At 41.7% G+C, this 27,298-nt stretch overlaps 1 protein-coding gene across 4 annotated transcripts in view; it reads right to left on the reverse strand.

The window, feature by feature from the left end:
- The window catches only part of nhsl1b (NHS-like 1b), a 285,255-nt gene that overhangs the window by 164,563 nt on the left and 93,394 nt on the right, over positions 1-27,298 (reverse strand). The window contains exon 1 of one of the 4 annotated variants that reach the window (XM_061885713.1): positions 6,951-7,874. The exons of the other annotated variants lie outside the window; for them this stretch is intronic. Coding sequence (XP_061741697.1) covers positions 6,951-7,182 — 232 coding nt within the window. The 5' untranslated portion in view covers positions 7,183-7,874. Of the gene's footprint in view, positions 1-6,950; positions 7,875-27,298 lie in introns of those variants that run through there. 4 annotated transcript variants of the gene reach the window in all.

The following is a 27,298-nucleotide window of genomic DNA, read 5'->3' on the forward strand; positions in this document are numbered from 1 at the left end:
TTGTTTGAAGTGACCAAATACTTAATTTCCACCATAATTTACAAATAAATTCTTTAAAATTCCTACAATGTGAATTCCAGGATTTTTTTTCCCATTCTGTCTCTCACAGTTGAAGTGTACCTATGATGAAAATTACAGACCTCTGTCATCATTTTAAGTGGGAGAACTTGCACAATCGCTGGCTGACTAAATACTTTTTTGCCCCACTGTGTATCAAAATGTTCAGTACGCAGCCATGTGGACAAATATAAAAAAAACAGACTTAATTTGAAGGCCTGCTGCAAGCTTACGGCCATTTTGGTGTCCTGCCTGGACACGCATTAGCAAATATCAGCCAATCAATAAGCTCCTTCCTTTCGCATTGATTGTAGTGTAATGATCATTTGTCATTGGGTCTTAAAGTGTCTAAAAATACTTTCAGACCAATCCATCCATTTTCTACCGCTTATTCCCTTTGGGGTCGAGGGGGGCGCTGGTGCCTATCTCAGCTATAATCGGGCGCAAGGCAGGGTACACCCTGGACAAGTCGCCACCTCATCGCAGGGCCAACACAGAAGAAAAATATAACCCACTTGAATCAACACAATACTATGTGTGGAGAGGCGGAGCCGACGGTTTGACAGAGCGGCAGGGCTCCCTAGAGCCCGGCCCAAGATGGCGGCGAGGAGGCGGAGATGGCGAGCGAGCGGCGAGGCGGGGCGTGCCGGGAGCGACGCCTCAAGCGAGATAGGGTGCGTGGATCGCGCACCTGGATACAATCCAATAATCCTCTCGCACTGTTTAAAAGGGCGACAGCTGTGAATGTCGGGAAGAGAGGCGTAGAGACGGGAAGGAGCAGGAGTGTAGCTGAAGCGGAGCGAGAGAGGAGGAGAGCCGAAGACAGACGACGAGCAAGTGGAAAAGAGGAGCGGAAAGGCGACTTGGACTGAGGTCTTTATTGAAAAATAAACAGAGTCAAACTGCTCGAAGTCATGTCCTTCCTTGGTGGCCCATGGAACCCGCAAGGCGACGGCTTGAGACCGTCACACTATGATTATTGTTCATTACAAACTAAATGTGGGGTATAAATAACTAGAGATGTCCGATAATATCGGGATGCCGATATTATCAGCCGATAAATGGTTTAAAATGTAATATCGGAAATTATCGGTATCGGTTTCAAAAAGTTAAATTCATGACTTTTTAAAACGATGTTGTACGGGATGTAGGGAGAAGTACAGACCGCCAATAAACCTTAAAGGCACTGCCTTTGCATGCCGGTCCAGTCACATAATATCTACGGCTTTTTATGCACACAAGTGAATGCAATGCATACTTGGTCAACAGCCATACAGCTCACACTGAGGGTGGCCGTATAAACAACTTGAACACTGCTACAAATATGTGTGAACCCACACCAAACAAGAATGACAAACGCATTTCGGGAGAACATCTGCACCGTAACACAACAAAAGAAATACCCAGAACCCCTAGCAGCACTAACTCTTCCGGGACGCTACAATAAACACCCCCCACCCCATCCTATTTCTTCAAAAAAAGCCACCCTTTGCTCTGATAACTTTTTCGCACACTTTTGGCATTCTCTCAATGAGATTCAAGAGGTAGTCACCTGAAATGGTTTTATCTTTACAGGTGTGCTTGAAGCTCATAGAGAGAATGCCAAGAGTGTGCAAAGCAGTAATGAGAGCAAAGGGTGGCTATTTTGAAGAAACGAGAGTATAAAACATGTTCCATCTTTTTGTGTTAAGAACATAACAAAGTTGTGATGCCTTCAGTGACAATCTACAATGTAAATAGTTTTGAAAATAAAGAAAACTCATTGAATGAGGAGGTGTGTCCAAACTTTAAGCCTGCCCTGTACATAACTAATGTATTTTTTGTGACTAACCACATGAGTTAATTTGTTATTTTTGACAACCCATCCATCCATCTTCTTCCGCTTATTTAAGGTCGGGTCGCGGGGGCAGCAGCCTAAACAGGGAAGCCCAGACTTTCCTCTCCCCAGCCACATTGACTAGCTGTACTTGGGGGATCCCGAGACGTTCCCAGGCCAGCCAGGAGACAAAGTCTTTCCGACTTGTCCCGGGTCTTCCCCGCGACCTCCTACCGGTCGGATGTGCCCGAAACACCTCCCTAGGGAGGCGTTCGGGTGGCATCCTGACCAGATGCCCGAACCACCTCATGTGGAGGAGCAGTGGCTTTACTGTGAGCTCCCCCCAGATGACAGAGCTTCTCACCCTATCTCTAAGGGAGATCTCCGTCAGCCGGCTGAGGAAACTCATTTCGGCCGCTTGTACCTGTGATCTTGTCCTTTCGGTCATGTCCCAAAGCTCATGACCATAGGTGAGGATGGGAACCGATAAATTGAGATCTTTGCCTTCCGGCTCAACGGATCGATACAGCATCCGCATTACTGAAGACGCCGCACTGATCCGCCTGTCGACCTCACGATCCACTCTTCCCTAACTCGTGAACAAGACTCCGAGATACTTGAACTCCTCCACTTGGGGCAAGAACTCTACCTTTTTCCGGGCGGGAACCATTGGACTCGGACTTGGCGGTGCTGTTGACAACCTTGTTTTTTATATATCAATTCCCTATGGAAAACCATAAATCAAGATAGAGAAGTTCTGAGTAATTAGTATCAACTGAGCTGTTTCTTTTTTTGCAACACTTGACTTAAAGGCCTACTGAAATGAGATGTTCTTATTTAAACGGGGATAGCAGGTCCATTCTATGTGTCATACTTCATCATTTCACGATATTGCCATATTTTTTCTGAAAGGATTTAGTAGAGAACATCGACGATAAAGTTCGCAACTTTTGGTCGCTAATAAAAAAGCCTTGCCTGTACCGGAAGTAGCAGACGATGTGCACGTGACGTCACGGGTTGTGGAGCTCCTCACATCTGAACATTGTTTACAATCATGGCCACCAGCAGCAAGAGCAATTCGGACCAGGAAAGCGACGATTTCCCAATCAATTTGAGCCAGGATGAAAGATTCGGGGATGAGGAAAGTGAGAGTGGAGGACTAGAAAAAACAAACAGAAAAAAACTAGACGGCAGAGCGATTCAGGTGATATTAGACAAATTTACTAGGATAATTCTGGAAAATCCCTTATCTGCTTATTGTGTTACTAGTGTTTTAGTGAGATTATATGGTCGTACCTGTACAACCTGAAAATCGGAGGGGTGTGGCCACAGGTGTGGTGACCGCCAGTGTCTCCGAGGGAAGCCACACTTCTCGACGAGGCAAAAGCAGCAGGTGGGGCCGGGCTGAGAAGTTTTATTTTTTTCCCCCTCCTCCACGGTGGACGCACCCGACGGTCAGGGGCGGCCGGTGGGAGGAGGCAAGAGAATCCGCAGCTGCCTCTGACAGCTGCAGGAGGAATGACGCAAGCTCTCCGCTCATGTCTACGGTAAGAGCCGACTTATTACCACCATTTTCTCGCCGAAACCTGCCGGTTGACATGTGGTAGGGAACCATGTACGCTTGACCGCTCTGTTCCATAGTAAAGCTTCACCGTCATCTTTTGGGAATGTAAACAAGGAAACACCGTCTGTGTTTGTGTTGCTAAAGGCAGCTGCAATACACCGCTTCCCACCCACATCGTTCTTCTTTGACGTCTCCATTATTAATTGAACAAATTGCAAAAGATTTAGCAACACAGATGTCCAGAATACTGTGTAATTATGCGATTAAAGCAGACGACTTATAGCTGGGATCGGGGCTGGAACAAAATGTCCGCTACTACCCGTGACGTCACGCGCAAACGTCATCATACCGCGACGTTTTCAACAGGATACTTCGCGTGAAATTTAAAATTGCAATTAGTAAAGTAAACCGACCGTATTAGCATGTGTTGCAATGTTAATATTTCATCATTGATGTATAAACTATCAGACTGCGTGGTCGCTAGTAGTGGCTTTCAGTAGGCCTTTAAACTACAGAATGAAAGACGACCTTCCAAAACGGTTGACAGGCACTCGATCAGTCTTTGGCAATTGTGCCCTTTGACTTTGAGAGAAAAAAATGCCAGGAGCTCAAAGTATTCCAGTCATGCGCAGTCCTGATCTGTTTTTGGCAAGGGGGTGCAAGGGGGTCACACGTGACGGACTGGGTGAGATATGTGATAAACATCAACAATATCGGGGGTTTATTGACGCTTAGTGAAGTGTTCCACATGGCTTATTATGATTGTTCAACTTGAGAGGGGACAAACTACACGGTCAAGACCGCTGAATCACCATTACTCAGAACATTCTTCGTCTTTTCACACTCGTCTGCCACAGATGTGCTCGCTCCGAACCAGGAAAGAACTACTAAGAATCCGTGATCTCTCTACAACTTGCCCATTAGATCTGTTGAAGTCAATTACTGTGTTAAAAACAGACTTGTAGCCCAGATAAGCCTAACTGGACCAAACTGGGTTTGAATACGACGGAATGCTACTGAACTCCATTCCAGCCTTCCACAAGTGCAACATTCGTAATTGTTTTTTTAACGTGGGCAAACACACTGCTGCAGAATGTGTCGGGGTCCTAGCAGGCAGTCGCTGCCTCCAACATAGCAGTGAATTTGAATTGTTTTTACAAGGCTGCTTATTGACTAATTTGAATGACATATTAGTTCCGACAGGTATCGACTATATTAGATCCTGTACTTGGTATCATTACAGGGGATGTCTGGCATTTGTTTACATTTTGACTTACAAACCCCGTTTCCATATGAGTTGGGAAATTGTGTTAGATGTAAATATAAACAGAATACAATGATTTGCAAATCCTTTTCAAACCATATTCAGTTGAATATGCTACAAAGACAACATATTTGATGTTCAAACTGATAATTATTTTTTTTTTTTTTTGCTAATAATCATTAACTTTAGAATTTGATGCCAGCAACATGTGACAAAGAAGTTGGGAAAGGTGGCAAAAATACTGATAAAGTTGAGGAATGCACATCTAACACTTATTTGGAACATCCCACAGGTGTGCAGGCTAATTGGGAACAGGTGGGTGCCATGATTGGGTATAAAAACAGCTTCCCAAAAAATGCTTAGTCTTTCACAAGAAAGGATGGGGCGAGGTACACCCCTTTGTCCACAACTGCGTGAGCAAATAGTCAAACAGTTTAAGAACAACGTTTCTCAAAGTGCAATTGCAAGAAATTTAGGGATTTCAACATCTATGCTCCATAATATCATCAAAAGGTTCAGAGAATCTGGAGAAATCACTCCACGTAAGCGGCATGGCCGGAAACCAACATTGAATGACCCTGACCTTCGATCCCTCAGACGGCACTGTATCAAAAACCGACATCAATCGCGAAAGGATATCACCACATGGGCTCAGGAACACTTCAGAAAGCCACTGTCACTAAATACAGTTTGTCGCTACATCTGTAAGTGCAAGTTAAAGCTCTACTATGCAAAGCCAAAGCCTATTATCAACAACATCCAGAAACGCCGACGGCTTCTCTGGGCCCAAGATCATCTAAGATGGACTGATGCAAAGTGGAAAAGTGTTCTGTGGTCTGACAAGTCCACATTTCAAATTGTTTTTGGAAATATTCAACATCGTGTCATCCGTACCAAAGGGGAAGCGAACCATCCAGACTGTTATCGACGCAAAGTTGATAAGCCAGCATCTGTGATGGTATGGGGGTGCATTAGTGCCCGAGGCATGGGTAACTTACACATCTGTGAAGGCACCATTAATGCTGAAAGGTACATACAGGTTTTGGAACAACATATGCTGCCTCCTAAGTGCTGTCTTATTCATGGACTCCCCTGCTTATTTCAGCAAGACAATGCCAAACCACATTCAGCACGTGGCTTTGTAAAAAAAGAGTGCGGGTACTTTCCTGGCCTGCCTGCAGTCCAGACCTGTCTCCCATTGTAGTAAAATACGACAGCGGAGACCCCGGACTGTTGAAGGACTGAAGCTCTACATAAAACAAGAATGGGAAAGAATTCCACTTTCAAAGCTTCAACAATTAGTTTCCTCAGTTCCCAAACGTTTATTGAGTGTTGTTAAAAGAAAAGGTGATGTAACACAGTGGTGAACATGCCCTTTCCCAACTACTTTGGCACGTGTTGCAGCCATGAAATTCTAACTTAATTATTATTTGAAAAAAAAAAAAAAAAGTTTATCAGTTTGAACATCAAATATGTTGTCTTTGTAGCATATTCAACTGAATATGGGTTGAAAAGGATTTGCAAATCATTGTATTCCGTTTATATTTACATCTAACACAATTTCCCAAATCATATGGAAACGGGGTTTGTAAACAATATAGCAAAATAAGGCTTGAAATATCTTGTGCTGCATGTTATGAGACTATGTCACATATTAGTTTCACCTTGTAAAACTAAACAAACTGTCACGGCCCGGGCGTGCGTCAGTGCACGTTCATCTGTGTGCCCCACACCAGCGGCAAATTTACATGCCAAATTAGGTCCGACTAATCTGGGCAAAACGAAGCCAGAGATGACAGCAAAAAAGCTCAAAGTTAACGAGAAAGGTGTCTATTTCAAGTCTCAGGTAAAGGTTAGGCTACAGTTACAAGCTAACTGACACCACAGCTAACTGATCCATAACTAATTAGCTTAATCAGGGAAATTGGATAGCTGAAAAAGACCCACACTTTACTGCCAGCCTGTAAGTTCATCATGGCCATGACATCAGCTATTTCCACCATGAACAAAGCACCATTGTTTACTTTACGACATCCTTTAACCCCTTAAGCATCCTGCTAAAACCCCAGCAACACCTCTCACATGCTCTCCAAGACAACGGTATTTTTTTGCGTAGCATGTGCTTGCAAACAAGTAGTTCACTGTCTTCCTGTCAGAGAACAAAGTTGGCTTGTGCCACCACGTCATGTGGTTTCAATCATGTAGTTCTTCGGGTCAACACTTTTGAAACGGGATCAATAACGACACACCTATCTTGTGTTGAGGCTGGTACACCCAGTTGTCGTCGTCCTCACTCTCGTCTGACGGGTGCGGGTGATGAGAGGCCGGGTGGCGGTTGTGGACCACGTGGAGCTCGTTCTGGCTGTAAAAGATGTGTCGGCTCTGGCGGGAGAGGGTGGACACACTGAGCCAACTGAGAGCCCGCGACAAGCCGGCCGGTTTGTCCTTGCGGAGAGACGACGACCTGCGATCCCCTCTCATCCTCAGAACGATGAAGTCGGAGACTGTTCTTGTCGTCTTACTTGGGAATCCTCAGAAGCCTCGAACTACTGGTCACGAGATTCTTAACATTTTTGGGAACATGATCCAGATCTGTGCACGTACTCCACAACCAAACTATAGGATTCCAGTTTACGCAGTGCAATTACTCCAAGAAACATCTTCTGGTCACAACCTTCCTTGACACTAAATAGATCCTCCTGAAATCCAAAAATATTCCCTTCTGAGAAATGCCCATGACAATGTGTGCTCTGGTTTTTTTGTTGACAAAGTCTTTAGCCTCAATAGTACTAAAGATGAAGACCAGCGATCAAGCGATCAAAGTTCCCACTGGTAGGAGCATGCCCTTCTCTTTCCAGATGAGATGTCCCGTGTGGTTTAGGATGAGGCAGTTAGGCTGACCGTGGAGTAAGGAAAAGCAACGGTCCAAGTGTAGACAAGCTGGATTTTCAGGCAGATCTCAGGAAGCCCGAGTGATGACGCCGGAATCAAACATGACACACAGGCTGAACCGCACGCTTGGCTTGGTTAGTCCCCCAGAGTCTTGTCTTTGAGAATTGAGTGCTGCAAGGTTAGGAATCCAGTCAACTCTGGTAGCAACCGTGCTGAAACCAGAGTCCGTCCGTCCTTTTTTTTCCCCTCCCTGCAACTCTTTCTGTTTTCTGTGACCAAGGCCCCGCCTTACTATCCATCTGCCGGCATGGCAACCACTCCTCTCTTTGCTGCTCTTCTACCCTCCCTTGCACCTTACTCCCCAGACATCCACACTCCTGTATCTGATATGTAATCTTAGGCACAACAGAATTTATTATTCCAGTTGACTGTCAAGAATATTGTCGGTCATGCAAGGCCTTAGGGTGATCTCTTTGGCCAACAAGGACACGTGGAGGATGGGTACAAAAAAATTTTCACAATGCCGTCTATTTCTGGAGACTTTCATGAAGGCGCTGACATGTTGCCTCAGGATGCCAGACGGGACTTGTCAAATGCAGTTGAAAGTGCAAGACCATGAACTCTACAAAAGTGGCACCTGTCCGTACAAAGATTTTCTAGTCATGGTAGTTATACAGTGGCCTCGTGGTTAGAGTGTCAACCCTGAGATCGGTAGGTTGTGAGTTCAAACCGCGGCCGAGTTAAACCAGACTATAAAAATGAGAGCCATTACCCCCCTGCTTGGCACTCAGCATCAGGGGTTGGTATTGGGGGTTAAATCACCATAAATGATTCCCGGGTGCGGCCCCCGTTGCTGCCCGCTTCTCCCCTCACCTCCCAGGAGTTGATCACGGCAAATTCAGATAATAATTTCGCCACACTTTGTGTGTGTGTGACAATCATTGGCACTTTAACTTTAACTCTTGTCTCAAAGAAGGTGTACTGTCATGACCAAAATAAGTCACATCACGCTTATTTTGAGTTTTTCTGCGTATAGTGTTTTAGTTCTTGTCTTGTGCTCCTATTTTGGTGTTGATTGTCAAAAACAGATGTACTTTGTGGACGCCGTCTGCTCTCCACACCGCAAGTCTTTGCGGTCGTCCAGCGTTCCGTTTTTGTTTACTTTGCAGCCAGTCCAGTTTTAGTTTCGTTTTGCATAGCCATCCTTAAGCTTCAATGCCTTTTCTGAGCGGCACACGCCTTTTGTTTATTTTTGGTTTAAGTATTTGACAGCTTTTTACCTACACGCTGCCTCCCGTGTTCCCGACATCTACCAAGCAATTACCTACCTGCTGCCACCTACTGATATGCTGAGCGCTAAACAGCACAGACACTTAACAGCGGCCTTGTGGTTAGAGTGTCCGCCCTGAGATCAGTAGGTTGTGAGTTCAAACCCCGGCCAAGTCATACCAAAGCTTGGAACTCAGCATGAAGGGTTGGAATTGGGGGTTAAATCACCAAAAATGATTCTTGGGCACGGCCACCGTTGCTGCTCACTGTTTCCCTCACCTCCCAGGCAGCGAATTTTACCACACCTCGTGTGTGTGTGTGAGACTATCAGTGGTACTTTAACTTTAACTTTTAACACAACAAGAACACAGGCGCCCTTAGAGACTAAATTAAACATTTTTATCTGTGTTGGCCCTGCGATGAGGTGGCGACTTGTCCAGGGTGTACACCACCTTCCGCCCGATCGTGGCTGAGATAGGCACCAACGCCCCCCGTGATCTCAAAGGGAATAAGCGGTAACAAATGGATGGATGGATGGAAGTTAGGATGGTGGTGACAATGTTTTTTTTTAGCATTAATAAATATGACACATTCTGACTGAAAAACCACACTAACGATTTGTTCCTGATTAAATTTGAAAAGAAGTGTAGTTTCTAATGTTGATATTAAAAAAGACCTCCTGTTAAGGATGGATTACGCTAAAGAAAGTCGATCCAAGGGCTTGTGGTGTAAAACAAGACTCTTTACCGCGCGTCCCCACCCCCTTATGCAATTTGGTGTCCTTAAGCTCATTTTATTTGTGGCTTTACAATCCCCAGAGATTGCTCAAAGGAATGATTGCTGACGACTTCACGACAAGGGCTTCGATTAATTAATCAGCTTCACGCTTTGCAAAAGTGTGAACAATTTCATTTGACTGTGTTTGATAAAAGGAAAAACAGCAGGAAATGACTCCAATAAATGGAGGTCTTTCAGTCCATTGATTTGTTCGATTCTGTAAGAAAAGCCGTTTCGATGAAATAACCCCAAGGGGAATTAAAAAGTCAAAGGTCAGCATCCTGAGTGCACCACTAATCACTTTCTATACATGGCCGTCCTTTTGTTGCGGGTGGGAATTACGTCATTATGCAACGCGGTGATGTCAGACGGAAACGTGGCAGCGGTGTTGCCAAAGTTTGCGACATTTTACGAGAAAAAAGTGCATCAAGAGGAGGACGTATGAGCAGTATGCTGAAACGTTTGAACAAACAGCATGCAAGAACTGAATGTCGACTTTGGAAGTGCACCGATCTCATACCAGGCAGCAGCAATCATCTGGCTTAAATACTACAGGTACTAACTAAATACCACCAATGATGTTAGCGCTATTATTTTTTCATTTGAAAAGCCTTCTCATTCAGATGAGTATGAGGAGACATATTCTGACTGGTTTTAAGACAGGCAGTAGTGTTGTCCTGATACCAATATTTTGGTACTGGTACCAAAATTACTTGGACATTTTTCGGTACTTTTCTAAATAAAGGGGACCACAAAAAAATTGCGTTATTGGCTGTATTATAACAAACAATCTTAGGGTACATTAAACATGTTTCTTAGTGCAAGTTTGTCCTTAAAGGCCTACTGAAATGAGATGTTCTTATTTAAACGGGGATAGCAGGTCCATTCTATGTGTCATACTTGATCATTTCACGATATTGCCATATTTTTGGTGAAAGGATTTAGTAGAGAACATCCACGATAAAGTTCGCAACTTTTGGTCGCTAATAAAAAACCCTTGCCTGGAACCGGAAGTAACAGACGATGTGCGCGTGATGTCACGGGTTGTGGGGCTCGTCACATCTGAACATTGTTTACAATCATAGCCACCAGCAGCAAGAGCGATTCGGACCGAGAAGGCGACAATTTCCCCATTAATTTGAGCAAAGATGAAAGATTCGTGGATGAGGAAAGTGAGAGTGAAGGACTAGAAAAAAAACAACCAAAAAACTCGACGGCAGAGCGATGTTAGTAGACAAATTTACTAGGATAATTCTGGAAAATCCCTTATCTGCTTATTGTGTTACTAGTGTTTTAGTGAGATTAAATGGTCGTACATGGACAACCAGAAAGTCGGACGGGTGTGGTAACCGCCAGTGTCTCCGAGGGAAGCCACATTTCTCGACGTGGCGAAGGCAGCAGGTGGGGCCGGGCTGAGATTTTTTTTCCCCCTCCTCCACGGTGGACGCATCCGACGGACGGGGGTGGCCGGTGGGAGGAGGCAAGAGAGTCCGCAGCTGCCTCTTTGACAGGTGCAGGAGGAACGACGCAAGCTCTCCGCTCATGTCTACGGTAAGAGCCGACTTATTACCACCATTTTCTCACCGAAACCTGCCGGTTGACATGTGGTAGGGAACCATGTTCGCTTGACCGCTCTGTTCCATAGTAAAGCTTCACCGTCATCTTTCGGGAATGTAAACAAGGAAACACCGGCTGTGTTTGTGTTGCTAAAGGCGGTTGCAATACACCGCTTCCCACCTACATCGTTCTTCTTTGACGTCTCCATTACTAATTGAACAAATTGCAAAAGATTCAGCAACACAGATGTCCATAAGACTGTGGAATTATGCGATGAAAGCAGACAACTTATAGCTGGGAACGGTGCTGGAACAAAATGTCCGCTACAATGCATGACGTCACGCGCACGCGTCATCATACCGCGACGTTTTAGCATGATAATTCCGCGCGAAATTTGAAATTGCAATTTAGTAAACTAAAAAGGCCGTATTGGCATGTGTTGCAATGTTAATATTTTATCATTGATATATAAACTATCTGACTGCGTGGTCGGCAGTAGTGGCTTTCAGTAGGCCTTTAAATAAAATAGTGAACATACAAGACAACTTGTCTTTTAGTAGTAAGTAAACAAACAAAGGCTCCTAACTTCGTCTGCCGACATATGCAGTAACATATTGTGTCATTAATGCACCTATTATTTTGTCAATATTACTAAGGACTAGTGGTAGAAAATGAATTATTAATCTACTTGTTCATTTACTGTTAATATCTGCTTACTATCTCTTTTAAGATGTTCTATCTACACTTCTGTTAAAATCTAACAATCACTTAATCTTCTCTTCTTTGATACTTTACATTAGTTTTGGAAGATAGCACAAATTTGGGTATTATATTTCAAGTCTTCATGTGTCTATCTCTATGTACTTGGTGCTAAACTCAACTAAAACTGTTACAGCTGAATAAAAGTTTAGTTTAAGTATAATAAAACCATGATGTCTATTTCAGTAGCTGATCATCAGCTACTGAAATGGCCTACAGCCATAATCATGTGGTCCCCCTAGTTCTGAGTTTACAACCTTTTTTTGAGCAAAGGCACATTTTTTTCATTAAAAAAATGTGGAGGCACACAACCAGCAGAAATCATAAAAAAAAACTAACCAACTGTCACATCAAACCCTGACTTATTTGGACCTTTTTGCTGTTTTCCTGTGTGTAGTGTTTTACGTCTTGTCCTGCGCTCCTATTTTGGTGGCTTTTTCTCTTTTGTTGGCAGTTTCATGTCTTTGAGCGCTATTTGTTTCAGCAATCAAGAATATTTCAGTGGTTTTTATCCTTCTTTGCGTATGCTGTAAGTCTTTGCTGTCGTCCAGCATTCTGTTTTTGTTTACTTTGTAGCTGTTCTGCATAGCCTTCCCTAAGCTTCAATGCCTTTTCTTAGGGGCACTCACCTTTTGTTTATTTTTGGTTTAAGCATTAGATACCTTTTTACCTGCACACTGCCTCCCGCTGTTCCCGACATCTACAAAGCAATTAGCTAACGGCTGCCACCTACTGATATGGAAGAGTATTACACGGTTACTCTGCCGAGCTCGAGACAGTACCGACACTCAACAACAACACATCATTTGCAGACTATAATTACTGGTTTGCAAAAAATGTTTTTAACTCAAATAGGTGAAATTATATCACCAGAAAAACACTGCAGCACTAAACAATTGCATAGAGTGCTTATGGCAGGGGCCCACACTGCTTCGATAAACCGCTTGCAATCTGGTATCGTCCACAGGATTTGACTTTGTTTTTGCGTCTCATTTCGAGAAAAAACTAAGGACCGAGATGTCAAGTGAACTAACCTAACCCTAAAAAAGACTTCTTTAGTTTCAGTATGGTATATAGGTTTGAGACATTCTTCTCCCAGATGATAAGAGAGGAGAGACAGAAGATAAACAGACAGACCAAATCAGTTAAGACGAGATGCTAAGACTGAGATAAGTAGTAAAGGACATGCAACAAGCAAGTGAAACAATGTCTAAAAACAAGTAGCAAACTCAAAACAGGCACGCTTGGTGTCCCGTGTCACAGCTCGCAGCCTGGTGTGAGTAACCCGATCACATGTGACACTGATGCTTTATGACAAGAGTAGCCACACAAAAAAGTCTTGGAGCCAACATTAAGGTGACACGCTAATTTATACGGCCCAAACAAACCGCATCATATATTCACATCAAAATAAACCCCACATTCACACTGCAAAAACTGAAAGAGTTAGCGCTGCAAGGGGTTCTGGGTATTTGTTCTGTTGTGTTTATGTTGTGTTACGGTGCAGATGTTCTCCCGAAACGTGTTTGTCATTCTTGTTTGGTGTGGGTTCACAGTGTGGCGCATATTTGTAACAGTGTTAAAGTTGTTTATACGGTCACCCTCAGTGTGACCTGTATGGCTGTTGACCAAGTATGCATACATTCCCTTGTATGTGTGTATGTGTGTGTGTGTGTGTGAAGCCGTAGATATTTTGTGACTTGGCCGGGCAGCAAAGGCAGTGTCTTTAAGGTTTATTGGCGCTCCCGTGTACACAGCAGCATTTTAAAAAGTCATATATTTTACTTTTAGAAACAGATACCGATAATTTTGAAAGCAATACCGATAATTTCCGATATTACATTTTGAAGCCTTTATCGGCCGATAATATCGGCAGGCCTATAATATCAGACTGTAACGCTTGCTGGGCATAGTGATGCCGGATTTGTTCTTTCGTGGATGCAGTCGGGCAATGGACACAGCGTGGAGGTAAGAAATTAAGATTCATTTAACTAATAAAACAGACTAGGAAACAGAAAAACTGGCACAAGGGCACAAAAGGCAAAACAAAAACTACTAGCATGAGAGCTAGAGATAAACAAGGCGTAGCGCGAAAGCTAGCGAGAAGAAACATAGAATAGAAGTCATCACTTGTTGCGTGTAAAGCAAATTAGGATCCGAGGAAGAATGAACAAAAGAGGCAGGCTTAAATAAGGCAGTAATCAAGAGAAACAGGTGTGCGTAAACAGCGAGTAGCAGGTGGAACTAATATGCAACCATTATGACAGAACAAACAGGAACTAAATAAGTCAAACAACAAAATGAGATACAAAAAATGGAACAAAAATACAATATGTGAAGATCCGGGCAGCGGATCATAACACAGACATCTCTACTCACAAGTATAAAACTACTTTTTTAAAGTAATAATTCCTTACTTCAAGCATGAAAAAAATGCCTTGATACTTAATTTCAGAACATTTTTCAACATTATGAGCAAAAAAGGTCTCTCTTTTTTTCAACCAAGAAAAGCACAATTATTATTATTGAGAATTTACTTATTTTAAGCTATTTTTGGGTTCATTGAGGTCCGCTAATTGTACTTGTTTTTGAAAATCTTGACCAGCCGAATTTTTTTGTTTTATTGACAGATAATTTTGCTGAGTTCAAATAAAATACCACTCATTTTTGTTATGTTTTTCTTGTTTTTGAACACTGACCTTTTTGCAGTGCACCTACTGCCTGAACTGGCTTGTGTACTGAACTGGGAACTTTGACCCTTCATCCAACTTAAAAGCGTGTCCTTCACCTTGCAACACATCGGCGTCACGTCAGGAATTTGTTGGTCATTGTCCTCCTGGAATGTAATATTAGAACCGCAACCTCAGCTGATTTACTGCACCTTTCCTAAGCCACTGTATGAGGTCACTTTAGTACTAATGCTCAGTAAATACTGTATTACTTTAAAATGTAATATAGGAAATTATATGGAAAGAATAAGTGATTATTACATTTTAACAGAAGTGCAGATAAAACATGTAAAAATAGTACATAAGCAGATATTAACAGTAAATGAACAAGTAGATCAATAATTTATTTTCTACCACTTGACCTTAATAATGTTGACGACATAATAGGTGTATAAGTGACACAATATGTTACTGCATATGTCAGCAGACTAATTATTTGTTTACTTACTACTAAGAGCCAAGTTGTCTAGTATGTTCACTATTTTATTTAAGGACAAACTGTCACGTGGGGCGCGTATAGTGATGCGCGTGTTGTCCACCCCAAGATGCAAATGGACCAGATCGGACAGGAATACCAGGTAAGAGCTTGGTTTAATATGCAAAAGATAACACTGGTATGATACAGACAGAATTAACAAAAGAAAAGTGTGTGCCGAACGCATGGGAAGCTAAAGCTAAACTAGCAGGGAGTCAAGAGTCCAAAAGGTAGCGTGCCGAGCGCACGGGAAGCTAAGGTAAAACTTAGCACAAGAACTAGACATTGGAAGGTACCCACGTGAAAGTTGCTTACCGCAAACAAAGGATCTAGGATGAACTTAGGTAGAAGGCAGGCTTAAATACTGGCAGTAATCAAGAATAACAGGTGGGCGTCGACATCGAGTAGCAGGTCAATCAATCAATCAATGTTTACTTATATAGCCCTAAATCACTAGTGTCTCAAAGGGCTGCACAAACCACAACGACATCCTCGGTAGGCCCACATAAGGGCAAGGAAAAACTCACACCCAGTGGGACGTCGGTGACAATGATGACTATGAGAACCTTGGAGAGGAGGAAAGCAATGGATGTCGAGCGGGTCTAACATGATACTGTGAAAGTTCAATCCATAATGGATCCAACACAGTCGCGAGAGTCCAGTCCAAAGCGGATCCAACACAGCAGCGAGAGTCCCGTTCACAGCGGAGCCAGCAGGAAAACATCCCAAGCGGAGGCGGCTCAGCAGCGCAGAGATGTCCCCAGCCGATACACAGGCGAGCGGTACATGGCCACCGGATCGGACCGGACCCCCTCCACAAGGGAGAGTGGAACTAATATGAAACCATGGCAACTTGATAAATCAGGAAGAGCAAAACTCGGAACAGGAAGAGTCCAAAAATAATTCAAAAACACAAAAGTACTCAAAAACCAAAATAACATATGATCCGGGCGGCGGATCATAACACAAACTTGCAAAAGGAAAAACATGTTTAATGTACCGTAAAATTGTTTGTTAATATAAAGCCAATAATGCCGTTTTTTGTGGTCCCTTTTATTAGAAAAGTACCAAAAAGTATTAAAATATATTTATACTAGGTACATTGTTGTGACAATAACTATCACTTAACAGCAACAGCCAAAGCATTTTTTTGAGTTGCAACCACCACTAAGAACCACAAGGGGGTGCCACTAACCTAGATTGCTGAAAATTGCAGCCTCTGTTTAAGTTAATGGACCAGACAATGTCTTTCTTTGTGGGTCCACGCCCACTCTGTTACTATCTCTATTCAACAAATAACATGTCCTAAGGAGCAGCCAGGATTAATTGTATTTATGTGAGTGAAGAGATAACAAGTCTATGTGGGAGATAAGACACCGAGGGACGGGGAGGCCATGCACACGCAAACAAATGTGTAGTTGAGTTGTGGACTCAACTCTTCAGGGCAGTGTTTTTCAACATTTTTTGAGCCAAGGCACATTTTTTGTGTTGAAAAAAATGCGGAGGCACACCACCAGCAGACATCATTAAAAAAGGAGACTCAGTTGACAGTAAAAAGTCGTTGTTGGAATTGTTGGATATGACTTTAAAGCATAAGCAAGCATGCATCACTATAGCTCTTGTCTCAAAGTAGGTGTACTGTCACCACCTGTCACATCACACCCTGACTTATTTGGACTTTTTTGCTGTTTTCCTGTGTTTAGTGTTTTATTTCTTGTCTTGCGCTGCTATTTTGGTGGCTTTTTCTCTTTTGTTGGTCTTCCTTACAGCGATATTTCCCGCATCTATTTAGTTTTAGCAGTCAAAAATAATTCAGTCTTTGTGGGGACATTGTTGATTGTCTTGTCATGTTCGGATGTACATTATGGACGCCGTCTTTGCTCCACAGTAAGTCTTTGCTGTCCTCCAGTATTCTGTTTTTGTTTACTTTGCAGCCAGTTCAGTTTTAGTCCCTGTGAAGGGGGGCGGGGCCTGCGGGCCTGCAGCGAAGCGGGGTGTGCCAGGACTGGCCTCGAAAATCAGCAACAGGTGCGTAGATGGCCCACCTGGGGCCTTGTTATCTAATCACCTGTCGCTCTGTTATAAGCAGCACATAGGAGGAGGGATGGAGTTGGAGCTGGAGCCAGAGCGCGAGCGAGAAAAAAGACATCTACTGGAAAGCAACTGAGAGACTTATTGAATTGATTGATTGATTGTTGGTGCTTGGTTGTCTGACGAACCCCCAGGACGGCAACCTCCACAGTCTCGTTCTGCATAGCCTTCCCTAAGCTTCGATGCCTTTTCTTAGGGGCACCTTTTGTTTATTTTTGGTTTAAGCATTAGATACCTTTTTAGCTGCACACTTCCTCCCGCTGTCAGCAATAAGCTAGCAGCTGCCACCTACTGATATGGAAGAGTATTACACGGTTACTCTGCCGAGCTCGAAACAGCACCAACACTCAACAACAACACATCATTTGCAGACTATAATTACTGATTTTCAACCCAAATAGGTGAAATTAGATAATATCCCACGGCACATTAGTGTGCCGCGGCACAGAGGTTGAAAAACACTACTGTAGGGTCTTGTCAACTCTATCAGCTTTAACGACAAATCCCATCATTCCTGTGGACTCGTGCTCTCTTATTTCAAGCCGACTATGTGTGTGTGTGTGTGTGTGTGTGTGTGTGTGTGTGTGTGTGTTATTCACCAGGAAAAGCTGCCGGCTTGAGTGAATATATCTCAGATGATTCAGTGCCTGCACTTAGTGGTATGTGAGTGTTTGTGTGCTTTGTCCACAGACAATGAGGGAAAATGTTTAGCAGGTATTGACCCTTGACCTTGCCCCCCTACCCACCCCCCACCCCAGAACCAAATCGGCAGCTGACGCCAAAAGCTTAAGTGCAGCTATGGGTCAGGTAGCGTTGTTTTTTGGGGGGGGGACAAAGGGGTGCTGAGTTAAATCGCATGGGTGTCGTGTAGGGCAGTGTTTTTCAACCACTGTGCTGCGGCACACTAGTGTGCCGTGAGATACAGTCCAGTGTGCCGTGGAAGATTATCTAATTTCACCTATTTGGGTTAAAAATATTTTTGCAAACCAGTAATTATAGTCTGCCAATGATGTGTTGTTGTTGAGTGTCGGTGCTGTCTAGAGCTCGGCAGATTAACCGTGTAATACTCTTCCACATCAGTAGATGGCAGCCGGTAGCTAATTGTTTTGTAGATGTGGGAAACAGCAGGAGGCAGGGTGCAGGTAAAAAGGTGTCTAATGCTGAAACCAAAAACAAACAAAAGGTGAGTGCCCCTTAGAAAAGGCATTGAAGCTTAGGCAAGGCTATGCAGAACGAGACTAAAACTGAACTGGCTACAAAGTCAACAAAAACAGAATGCTGGACGACAGCAAAGACTTACTGTGGAGCAAAGACAATGTACATCCAAACATGACATGACAATCAACAATTTCCTCACAAAGAAGGATAAAAACAACTGAAATATTCTTGATTGCTAAAACAAAGTAAATGTGGGGAATATCGCTCAAAAGAAGACATGAAACAGGAAAATACCACGTTACAGGAAAATACCAAAACAAGCTAAAAAGCCATCAAAATAGGAGCGCAAGACAAGAACTGAAACACCAGACTCCAAATAAGTCAGGGTGTGATGTGACAGGTGGTGACAGTACACCTACTTTGAGACAAGAGCTATAGTGATGCATGCTTTCTTATGCTTTAAAGTCATATCCAACAATTGCGACAACGACTTTTTACTGTCAACTGAGTTTGGTTTTTGAATGATTTCTGCTGGTGGTGTGCCTCCGCATTTTTTTCAACACAAAGAATGTGCCTCGGCTCCAAAAATGTTGAAAAACACTGGTGCAGGGCAGTGGTCCCCAACCTTTCTGTAGCTGCGGACCAGTTAACGCTTGATAATTTGTCCCGCGGCCCGGCGGAGGGTTGGGGGGATTTTTTAAATTTTGTATTATTTTTTTTATTTTTTTATTATTTTTTTTAGTCATAAAAAAGGTAGGTTTTTCAGGGTGCACTAATTGTAAGTGTATCTTGTGTTTTTTATGTTGATTTAATAAAAAAAAAAATTAAAAAATGTATATTAAAAAAAAAATTATAAAAAATTATTCCGCGGCCTGGCAGGGGTTGGGGGAATGGGGGAGATTGTTTTAATTTTGTATGAATTTTTTTTAATTTAAAAAAATAAAAAAATGTTGTCATAAAAAAGGTAGGTTTTTCAGGTTGGTGCACTAATTTTAAGTGTATCTTGTGTTTTTTATATTGATTTAATAAAAAATAAAAAATAAAAATTTATATTAAAAACATATATAAAAAATGATTCCACGGCCTGGCGGGGGTTTGGGGGGATCTTTTAAATTTTGTATTATTTTTTTTTTTATTTCTAACAATTTTTTTTTTTTTTTGTCATAAAAAGGTAGGTTTTTCAGGTTGGTGCACTAATTGTAAGATTATCTTGTGTTTATTATGTTGATTTAATAAAAAAAATTTAAAAAATTTATATTTAAAAAAAAAATTATAAAAAATTATTCCGCGGCCTGGCGGGGGTTGGGGGAATGTGGGAGATTGTTTTAATTTTGTATGAATTTTTTTTAATTTAAAAAAAAAAAAAAATGTTGTCATAAAAAAGGTAGGTTTTTCAGGTTGGTGCACTAATTTTAAGTGTATCTTGTGTTTTTTATATTGATTTAATAAAAAATAAAAAATAAAAATTTATATTAAAAACATTTATAAAAAATTATTCCACGGCCTGGCGGGGGTTTGGGGGGATCTTTTAAATTTTGCATTATTTTTTTTTTTTTTCTAACAATTTTTTTTTTTTTTGTCATAAAAAGGTAGGTTTTTCAGGTTGGTGCACTAATTGTAAGTTTATCTTGTGTTTTTTATGTTGATTTAATAAAAAATACAAAATAAAAAATTAATATTAAAAAAATATATAAAAAATTATTCCGCGGCCTGGCGTGGGTTTGGGGGGATTTTTTTAATTTTGTATAAATTTTTTTTTATTTCTAACAAAAATATGTTTTGGGGGTCATAAAAAAAGGTAGGGTTTTCAGGTTGGTGCACTAATTGTAAGTGTATCTTGTGTTTTTTATGTTGATTTAATAAAAAAAAAAAAATTAATATTAAAATATATATAAAAAATTATTCCGTGGGCTGGCGGGGGTTTGGGGGGATTTTTTAAATTTTGAATTAATTTTTTTTTATTTCTAACAATTTTTTTTTTTTTGTCATAAAAAGGTAGGTTTTTCAGGTTGGTGCACTAATTGTAAGTTTATCTTGTGTTTTTTATGTTGATTTAATAAAAAATAAAAAATAAAAAATTAATATTAAAAAAATATATAAAAAATTATTCCGCGGCCTGGCGGGGGTTTGGGGGGATTTTTTTAATTTTGTATTAATTTTTTTTTATTCCTAACAAAAAAAATTTGGGGGGTCATAAAAAAGGTAGGTTTTTCAGGTTGGTGCACTAATTGTAAGTGTATCTTGTGTTTTTTATGTTGATTTAATAAAAAATAAAAAACTAATATTAAAAAAAAAAATAATAAAAAATTATTCTGCGGCCCGGTACCAATCAAGCCCGGTGGTTGTGGACCACTGGTGTGGATTGTGTCGTGTTTTTCAACCTTTTTTTTTTGGAGCCGAGGCACATTTTATGCATTAAAAAAAAATCCCCAGGCCCACCGCCAGCAGAAAATGTTAAAAAAAATGAAACCGAGCAGCCGATATTAACAGTAAAAAGTCGTTCTCGCAATTGTTGGATATGAATTCAAACCATAAGCAAGCATGCATCACTATATGATGTGATGTCGTTGTGCCTTGTGCAGCCCTTTGAGACACTCGTGATTTAGGGCTATATGAGTAAACTTTGATTGATTGATCGAGAACAGCTCTTGTCTCAAAGTAGGTGTACTGTCACCACCTCTCAGTTTTTTGGTGTTTTCCCGTGTGTAGTGTTTTAGTTCTTGTCTTGCGCTCCTATTTTGTCGGCTTTTCCTGTTTTGTTGGTATTTTCCTGTTGATTGATTGATTGAGAAATGTATTGACATCTTAAAGAATTGAATCCATGTAATGCTTTAAAAAGTCAAATGGATGGCACAAAAAAGCCAAAAGGCTTGTTTCCATTGTGGTCCATTAAATTAAATATTCTTCACATTCGATACATCCAATAATAAAAGATATATAACCTGTAACATTTCTATGTTTTATTTATTTATTCATTTTTTATCGTGCTCTGTTTGTGTTGTGTTTGCTCGTTTTTCTTTTGTTATCTTTTAACCTGTCTATTGTACAGCACTTTGGCTACACCTGTGGTCAATTTTAAATGTGTTTTATAAATAAAGTTGATTTGATTTGATAACATGTATATAAAAAAATACAGTTGAAAAACTGATAAATTATGTACATATACACAGTATACATGTCAGGTGATTTGATTTCCTTTGAGCGCTATTCCCTGCTGCACCTGCTTTTGTTTTAGCACTCAAGACTATTTAACTTGTTTTTATCCTTCTTTGTGTGGGCATTGTTGATTGTCATGTCATGTCATGTCATGTACGGGTGCACTTTGTGGACGCCGTCTGCTCCACGCGCTGTAAGTCTTTGCTGTCGTCCAGGATTCTGTTTTTGTTTACTTTGCAGCCAGTTCAGTTTTAATTTTGTTCTGCATAGCCTTCCCTAAGCTTCAATGCCTTTTCTTAGCGGCACTTGCCTTTTGTTATTTTTGTTATTAAGCATTAGACACTTTTTTTTACCTGCACACTGCCTCCCGCTGTCGTCTGCATATTGTGATCACGACAATTATCTACACAGCAATTAGCAACCTCTGATATGAAAGACTATTACCCGGTTACTCTGCCGATCTCTAGACAGCGCAGACACTCAAAAACAGCACATTATTACTAACCCGCCAGTGCCTCCATGGAAATGCTCCCCCTCTACCTCAAAGAACTGCTCACCCCCAAATCCTCCACATGACACCTCCTCAGGACAGACTAACCTCCTCCAACCTCAGAGGAGAAAGCTACGAACAATGGGAGACCGGGCTTTCTGCTCCGCCGCTCTCCCTGACCACCTGAGGGCACCACAGACTGTGGATGCTTTTAAAAAAGGCTAAAAAAAAACCCTTCTTTTTAAAAAAGCCTGCAAATTCTAGTTTTTATTTTTGTTATCTTTGTATTTATTTTTTAATACACTGTAGCACTCTGAGGTTGTTTGCTCAATGTAAAGTGATTTTTAAAAATAACATCTATTATTATTATTTGCAAATTATAATTACTGGTTTGCAAAATTTCTTTTCAACTCAATTCGGTGAAATTAGATAATCTCCCACAGCACCACCAGACTGTATCTCACGGCACACTGGTAGTAGTTGAAAAACACTGATGTAGGACGTGTGCACGTCTCTTATTTAAGCTTCTTGTCTTATTGTGTCTGAGGGTAGCGGGAAATGAAGCAAGAGAAAAATGATAGTTTGAGAAAGGAGTGGCACGATAACTTACAACAAATGAACAGCAGTAATATGAGGAGGGAAATCACACACACGTACACGCCCACACCCACAAGAGAATTGCACACAGTGGTTGAAAGGGAGAAAAGGGTGCGGTCGGCTTGACATTCCTGATCAGTCGTGCCTAAATGAGGGCTCTGGTCCAGCAGACCTGTGGACAGATGTGCTCTGCTTTGAGTCCTTTTGCGTTTAGACCGGGTGTCCTCAACCCATGGCTCTTAGGCCCCATGCGGCTCTTTAGCGCCGCCCTAGTGCGGCTCCTTTGAGCTTTTTTCCAAAATGTGTGGAAAATGGAAAGAGATGAGGGGGTAAATATATTTCAGTTTTAATATGGTTTCTGTAAGAGGACAAACATGACATCTGATGAGAGTTAGAGATCATCAGGACTCCTCGTCCTCCTATCCAGGAAATTGCAAAAAGCAGCTGCCTGACCAAGGCTCGGAAAATTTGTTAAGACTCCTACCAAACCCACCAAGAACTGTTTTCACTGCTGGACTCCGCAGATTTTCTGCAGCCTCCGTAGCAGAACCTCTGTAACAGCTTCTTCCCTCAGGCCGTAAGACTCTTAAACGCAACATAATAATCCACTTAATCCCCCCCCCCCCAAAATGGATGAAGTGAAGTGAATTATATTTATATAGCGTTTTTTCTCTATTGACTCAAAGCACTTTACATAGAGAAACCCAATATCTAATTTTTACATTTAAAGCAGTGTGGGTGGCACTGGGAGCAGGTGGGTAATGTTTACAGTAACTAGGATAGCAGAAGCGGGTATCGAACCTGGAACCCTCAAGTTGTTGGCACGGCCGCTCTACCAACCGAGCTATACTGTCACACTGAATAGAATATAAAGACAATACAACATACATCCATAAATTATTTAGCCATCCATCCATCCATTTTCTACCGCTTATTCCCTTTTGGGGTCGCGGGGGGCGCTGGCGCCCATCTCAGCTACAATCGGGCGGAAGGCGGGGCACACCCCGGACAAGTCGCCACCTCATCGCAGGGCCAACACAGATAGACAGACAACATTCACACTCACATTCACACACTAGGGCCAATTTAGTGTTGCCAATCAACCTATCCCCAGGTGCATGTCTTTGGAGGTGGGAGGAAGCCGGAGTACCCAGAGGGAACCCACGCATTCACGGGGAGGACATGCAAACTCCACACAGAAAGATCCCGAGCATGGATTTGAACCCAGGACTGCAGGAACTTCGTATTGTGAGGCAGACGCACTAACCCCTCTGCCACCGTGAAGCCCATTATTTAGCCATGAATTGATTAACGTGGACCCCGACTTAAACAAGTTGAAAAACTTATTGGGGTGTTACCATTTAGTGGTCAATTGTACGGAATATGTACTGTACTGTGCAATTTACTAATAAAAGTCTCAATCATTCAATCAATTTGCAAAAGTGTAGTATATTTATCTGTACAGTAATCTATTTATTTACATCTGCACCTTATTGGTCTTTTATCCTGCACTACAACGAGCTAATGCAACGAAAATTCCGTTGTTATCTGTACTGCAAAGTTCAAATTTGAATGACGATAAAAAGGAAGTCTAAAAGTACTTGCCGAGCATCATTTTGTCGTACTGATTTCAGCGGTCCTTGAGCTTTGTTTGCATGTGCAACTTTCTCGGACGCCCCCGCAGTAAGACGTGTTTTATGCCACACCTTTTGTCCTCATTTTGTCCACCAAATGTTTTATGCTGTGCGTGAATAAACAAACGTGAGCAACAAACCCCGTTTCCATATGAGTTGGGAAATTGTGTTAGATGTAAATATAAACAGAATACAATGATTTGCAAATCCTTTTCAACCCATATTCAGTTGAATGCACTACAAAGGCAACATATTTGATGTTCAAACTCATAAACTTTAATTTTTTTTCGCAAATAATCATTAACTTAGAATTTCATGGCTGCAACACGGGTCAACAGCCTCACATTTGAAGCGTAAAATACGACAGCGGAGACCCCGGACTGTTGAACGACTGAAGCTCTACATAAAACAAGAATGGGAAAGAATTCCACTTTCAAAGTTTCAACATGTCAGGCTTTCCCCGGACAGTTTGTCTATGTTTTAGTTTTTTCCTCTGCATTTGTCTGTTTCCTCTGTGTTTAGTATCTCCTGTCTTTAGTTCCTGTCTAGTGCTTTTATTTTGTCAGCTTCCTGTCTTGTTCCCTGAGTGCTGCGTTCCTCCTCAGCTGCGGCTGATTGGCACCTGGCCACACCTGTTGCCAATCAGCCCGCTCCTATTTATACCTGCTTTGTCTTGTGTCATTTGCTGGATCATTGTATTGTCGTTTGGACTTGTCGTTGCCATTTGTTGCTCATGTCGTGTCGATGTGATCCTTTTCAGCTACTACTTGTCGTGCTACGTTTTGTCCTGGCCGTCATAGCGGTAAGCTGTTCTTGTTAGCCATTAGTTATTTCCAGTTTTTCTGTTTGCTATCCACTAGCTTCCATGCTAAAGTTCCTTTTAGTTTTGTAGCTTCCAGTGCTAGCTCCCTTAGTTTGTTATTCCGCCCACGTGCATGCTTTTTGTTTGTTCTTGTTTAGTTTTAATTAAATCATGTTTTCATATGTAACAGGGTCTATTACGTCTTGTAAATAAAGTATTTTCTAATGTTTTATTATTGTTATAATTACACAAAATATGTAAGTTACATGTAAATACCTGAATATTGTTTGATGTTTTGTCAATGTGGAACCATTGTCTCGTTGTCCCTCCTACTGCAATAATAACTGTGACACCTGTCTTTTTATATGCGTTGGAAACGTCTTCCAACTGCCCTTTTTGTCCATGATAACGGGAGAGGGGCTCGACGATGGCACAAAGTTTTTGATGACAATTGTATTCTGTATTATCAGTAAAGTGCAGTGGAGAAACCCATGGTGACGGTCGTCTTCCATAAACAACACACAACGCAGAGGAAAAGACCACCTGTTACACATATTCTATGCCTGCCTCCGTCTCTGCATCTTGGGGTTCGTCAACAACTAATAACTTTGACACAACAATTAGTTTCCTCAGTTCCCAAACGTTTATTGAGTGTTGTTAAAAGAAAAAGTGATGTAACACAGTGGTGAACATGCCCTTTCCCAACTACTTTGGCACGTGTTGCAGCCATGAAATTCTAAGTTAATTATTATTTGCAAAAAAATATATAATGTTAATGAGTTTGAACATCAAATATCTTGTCTCTGTAGTGCATTCAACTGAATATGGGTTGAAAAAGATTTGCAAATCATTGTATTCCGTTTATATTTTACATTTAACACTATTTCCCAACTCATATGTAGTTGAAAAGTTGCTCTTTTCTGTCTTGACAGCGCAGACTTGGCATTTTTTCCCAGAACTTCACACAAACGTGGCGTACAATAGCTTCTAGTGTGCACGCTGGGCTTTAACGTGTCTACATGTAGTCATCCGCTGGAATGGATTGTTTGTTTTAGCGGAAAGCGGAGTGATTGGGTGTGTTTATGCACATGTATTCTTTTATCAGCTCTTTAGTTTATGCCTTGCTCGACTTCTTGTTCGTGCATGTTGAGTAATACTACATGTTCTTGACAGGCCGCCGCCTCCTCTTCCCTCTAACAGCTGTTTGTCAAAATGCTGTCACCGCTCAAGACTCGCACTCTTCCCGTAGAGAGTTGTCACTGCGCAGGATTTTTTTCTTTTTTAACCGGTTGAGCCACATTTCAGCAAACACTGTGACTGACTGGAAGTTTGTTTTTATACGCAACGCATGTGGAACAAAACCTTTGAGGCTCAGGATATTTTCAATCATACTTTTTATGACATATACTGTGTCCAAATGTTGGGTACAAATATGTTCTGAAACTAGCTTTGTTTTTGTTTGAGAAATAATTTAGGATATAAGACATAATATGTTTACCTTATCCCAATCAACATCTGTTCAGTAATTCAACATAAAAGTGTTTGATTGTGAGGCACAAAATGCATGGGGGTCCATCAGACCCACAAACGCTGGCTGAGTAACAACAATATGAACATTACACAAGGGTTAATAGAAAGGGTGTAACGCACACTTGCCGACCCTCCCGGATTTTCTGGGAGACTCCCGAAATTCATCGTCTCTTCCGAAAACCTGCCGGGACAAATTTTCTCCCGAAATTCAGGCGGAGCTGGAGGCCACGCCCCCTCCAGCTCCATGCGGACCTGAGTGAGGACAGCCTGTTTTCACGTCCGCTTTCCCACAATATAAACAGCAAGCATGCCCAATGACGTTATAATTGTAGAATGATCGAGGGTGAGTTCTTGGTTTCTAATGTGGGTTTATTGTTAGGCAGTTTCATTAACGTCCTCCCAGCGCGGTAACAACACACAACAACAGCAGCAGTCACTTTATCGTCTACCGTAAAAAGCAGTAAGTCTGCCGTAAACAGCAATGTTGTGACACTCTTAAACAGGACAATACTGCCATCTACTGTACATGCATATGTGACAATAACGTCTACGGCTGTTAGAGAGTGCAGTGCACAACTGCGCACACAACAAGGAGACGAAGATGGAAAATTCCAGACTCTAGTGCATTTGATGAAAGCCTTTTTGTGCGTGCCACCCAGCAATGCATCATCAGAGAGGGTG

This window comes from Nerophis ophidion, linkage group LG24 (genome assembly GCF_033978795.1).
Source record: "Nerophis ophidion isolate RoL-2023_Sa linkage group LG24, RoL_Noph_v1.0, whole genome shotgun sequence".
NCBI lineage: Eukaryota > Metazoa > Chordata > Actinopteri > Syngnathiformes > Syngnathidae > Nerophis > Nerophis ophidion.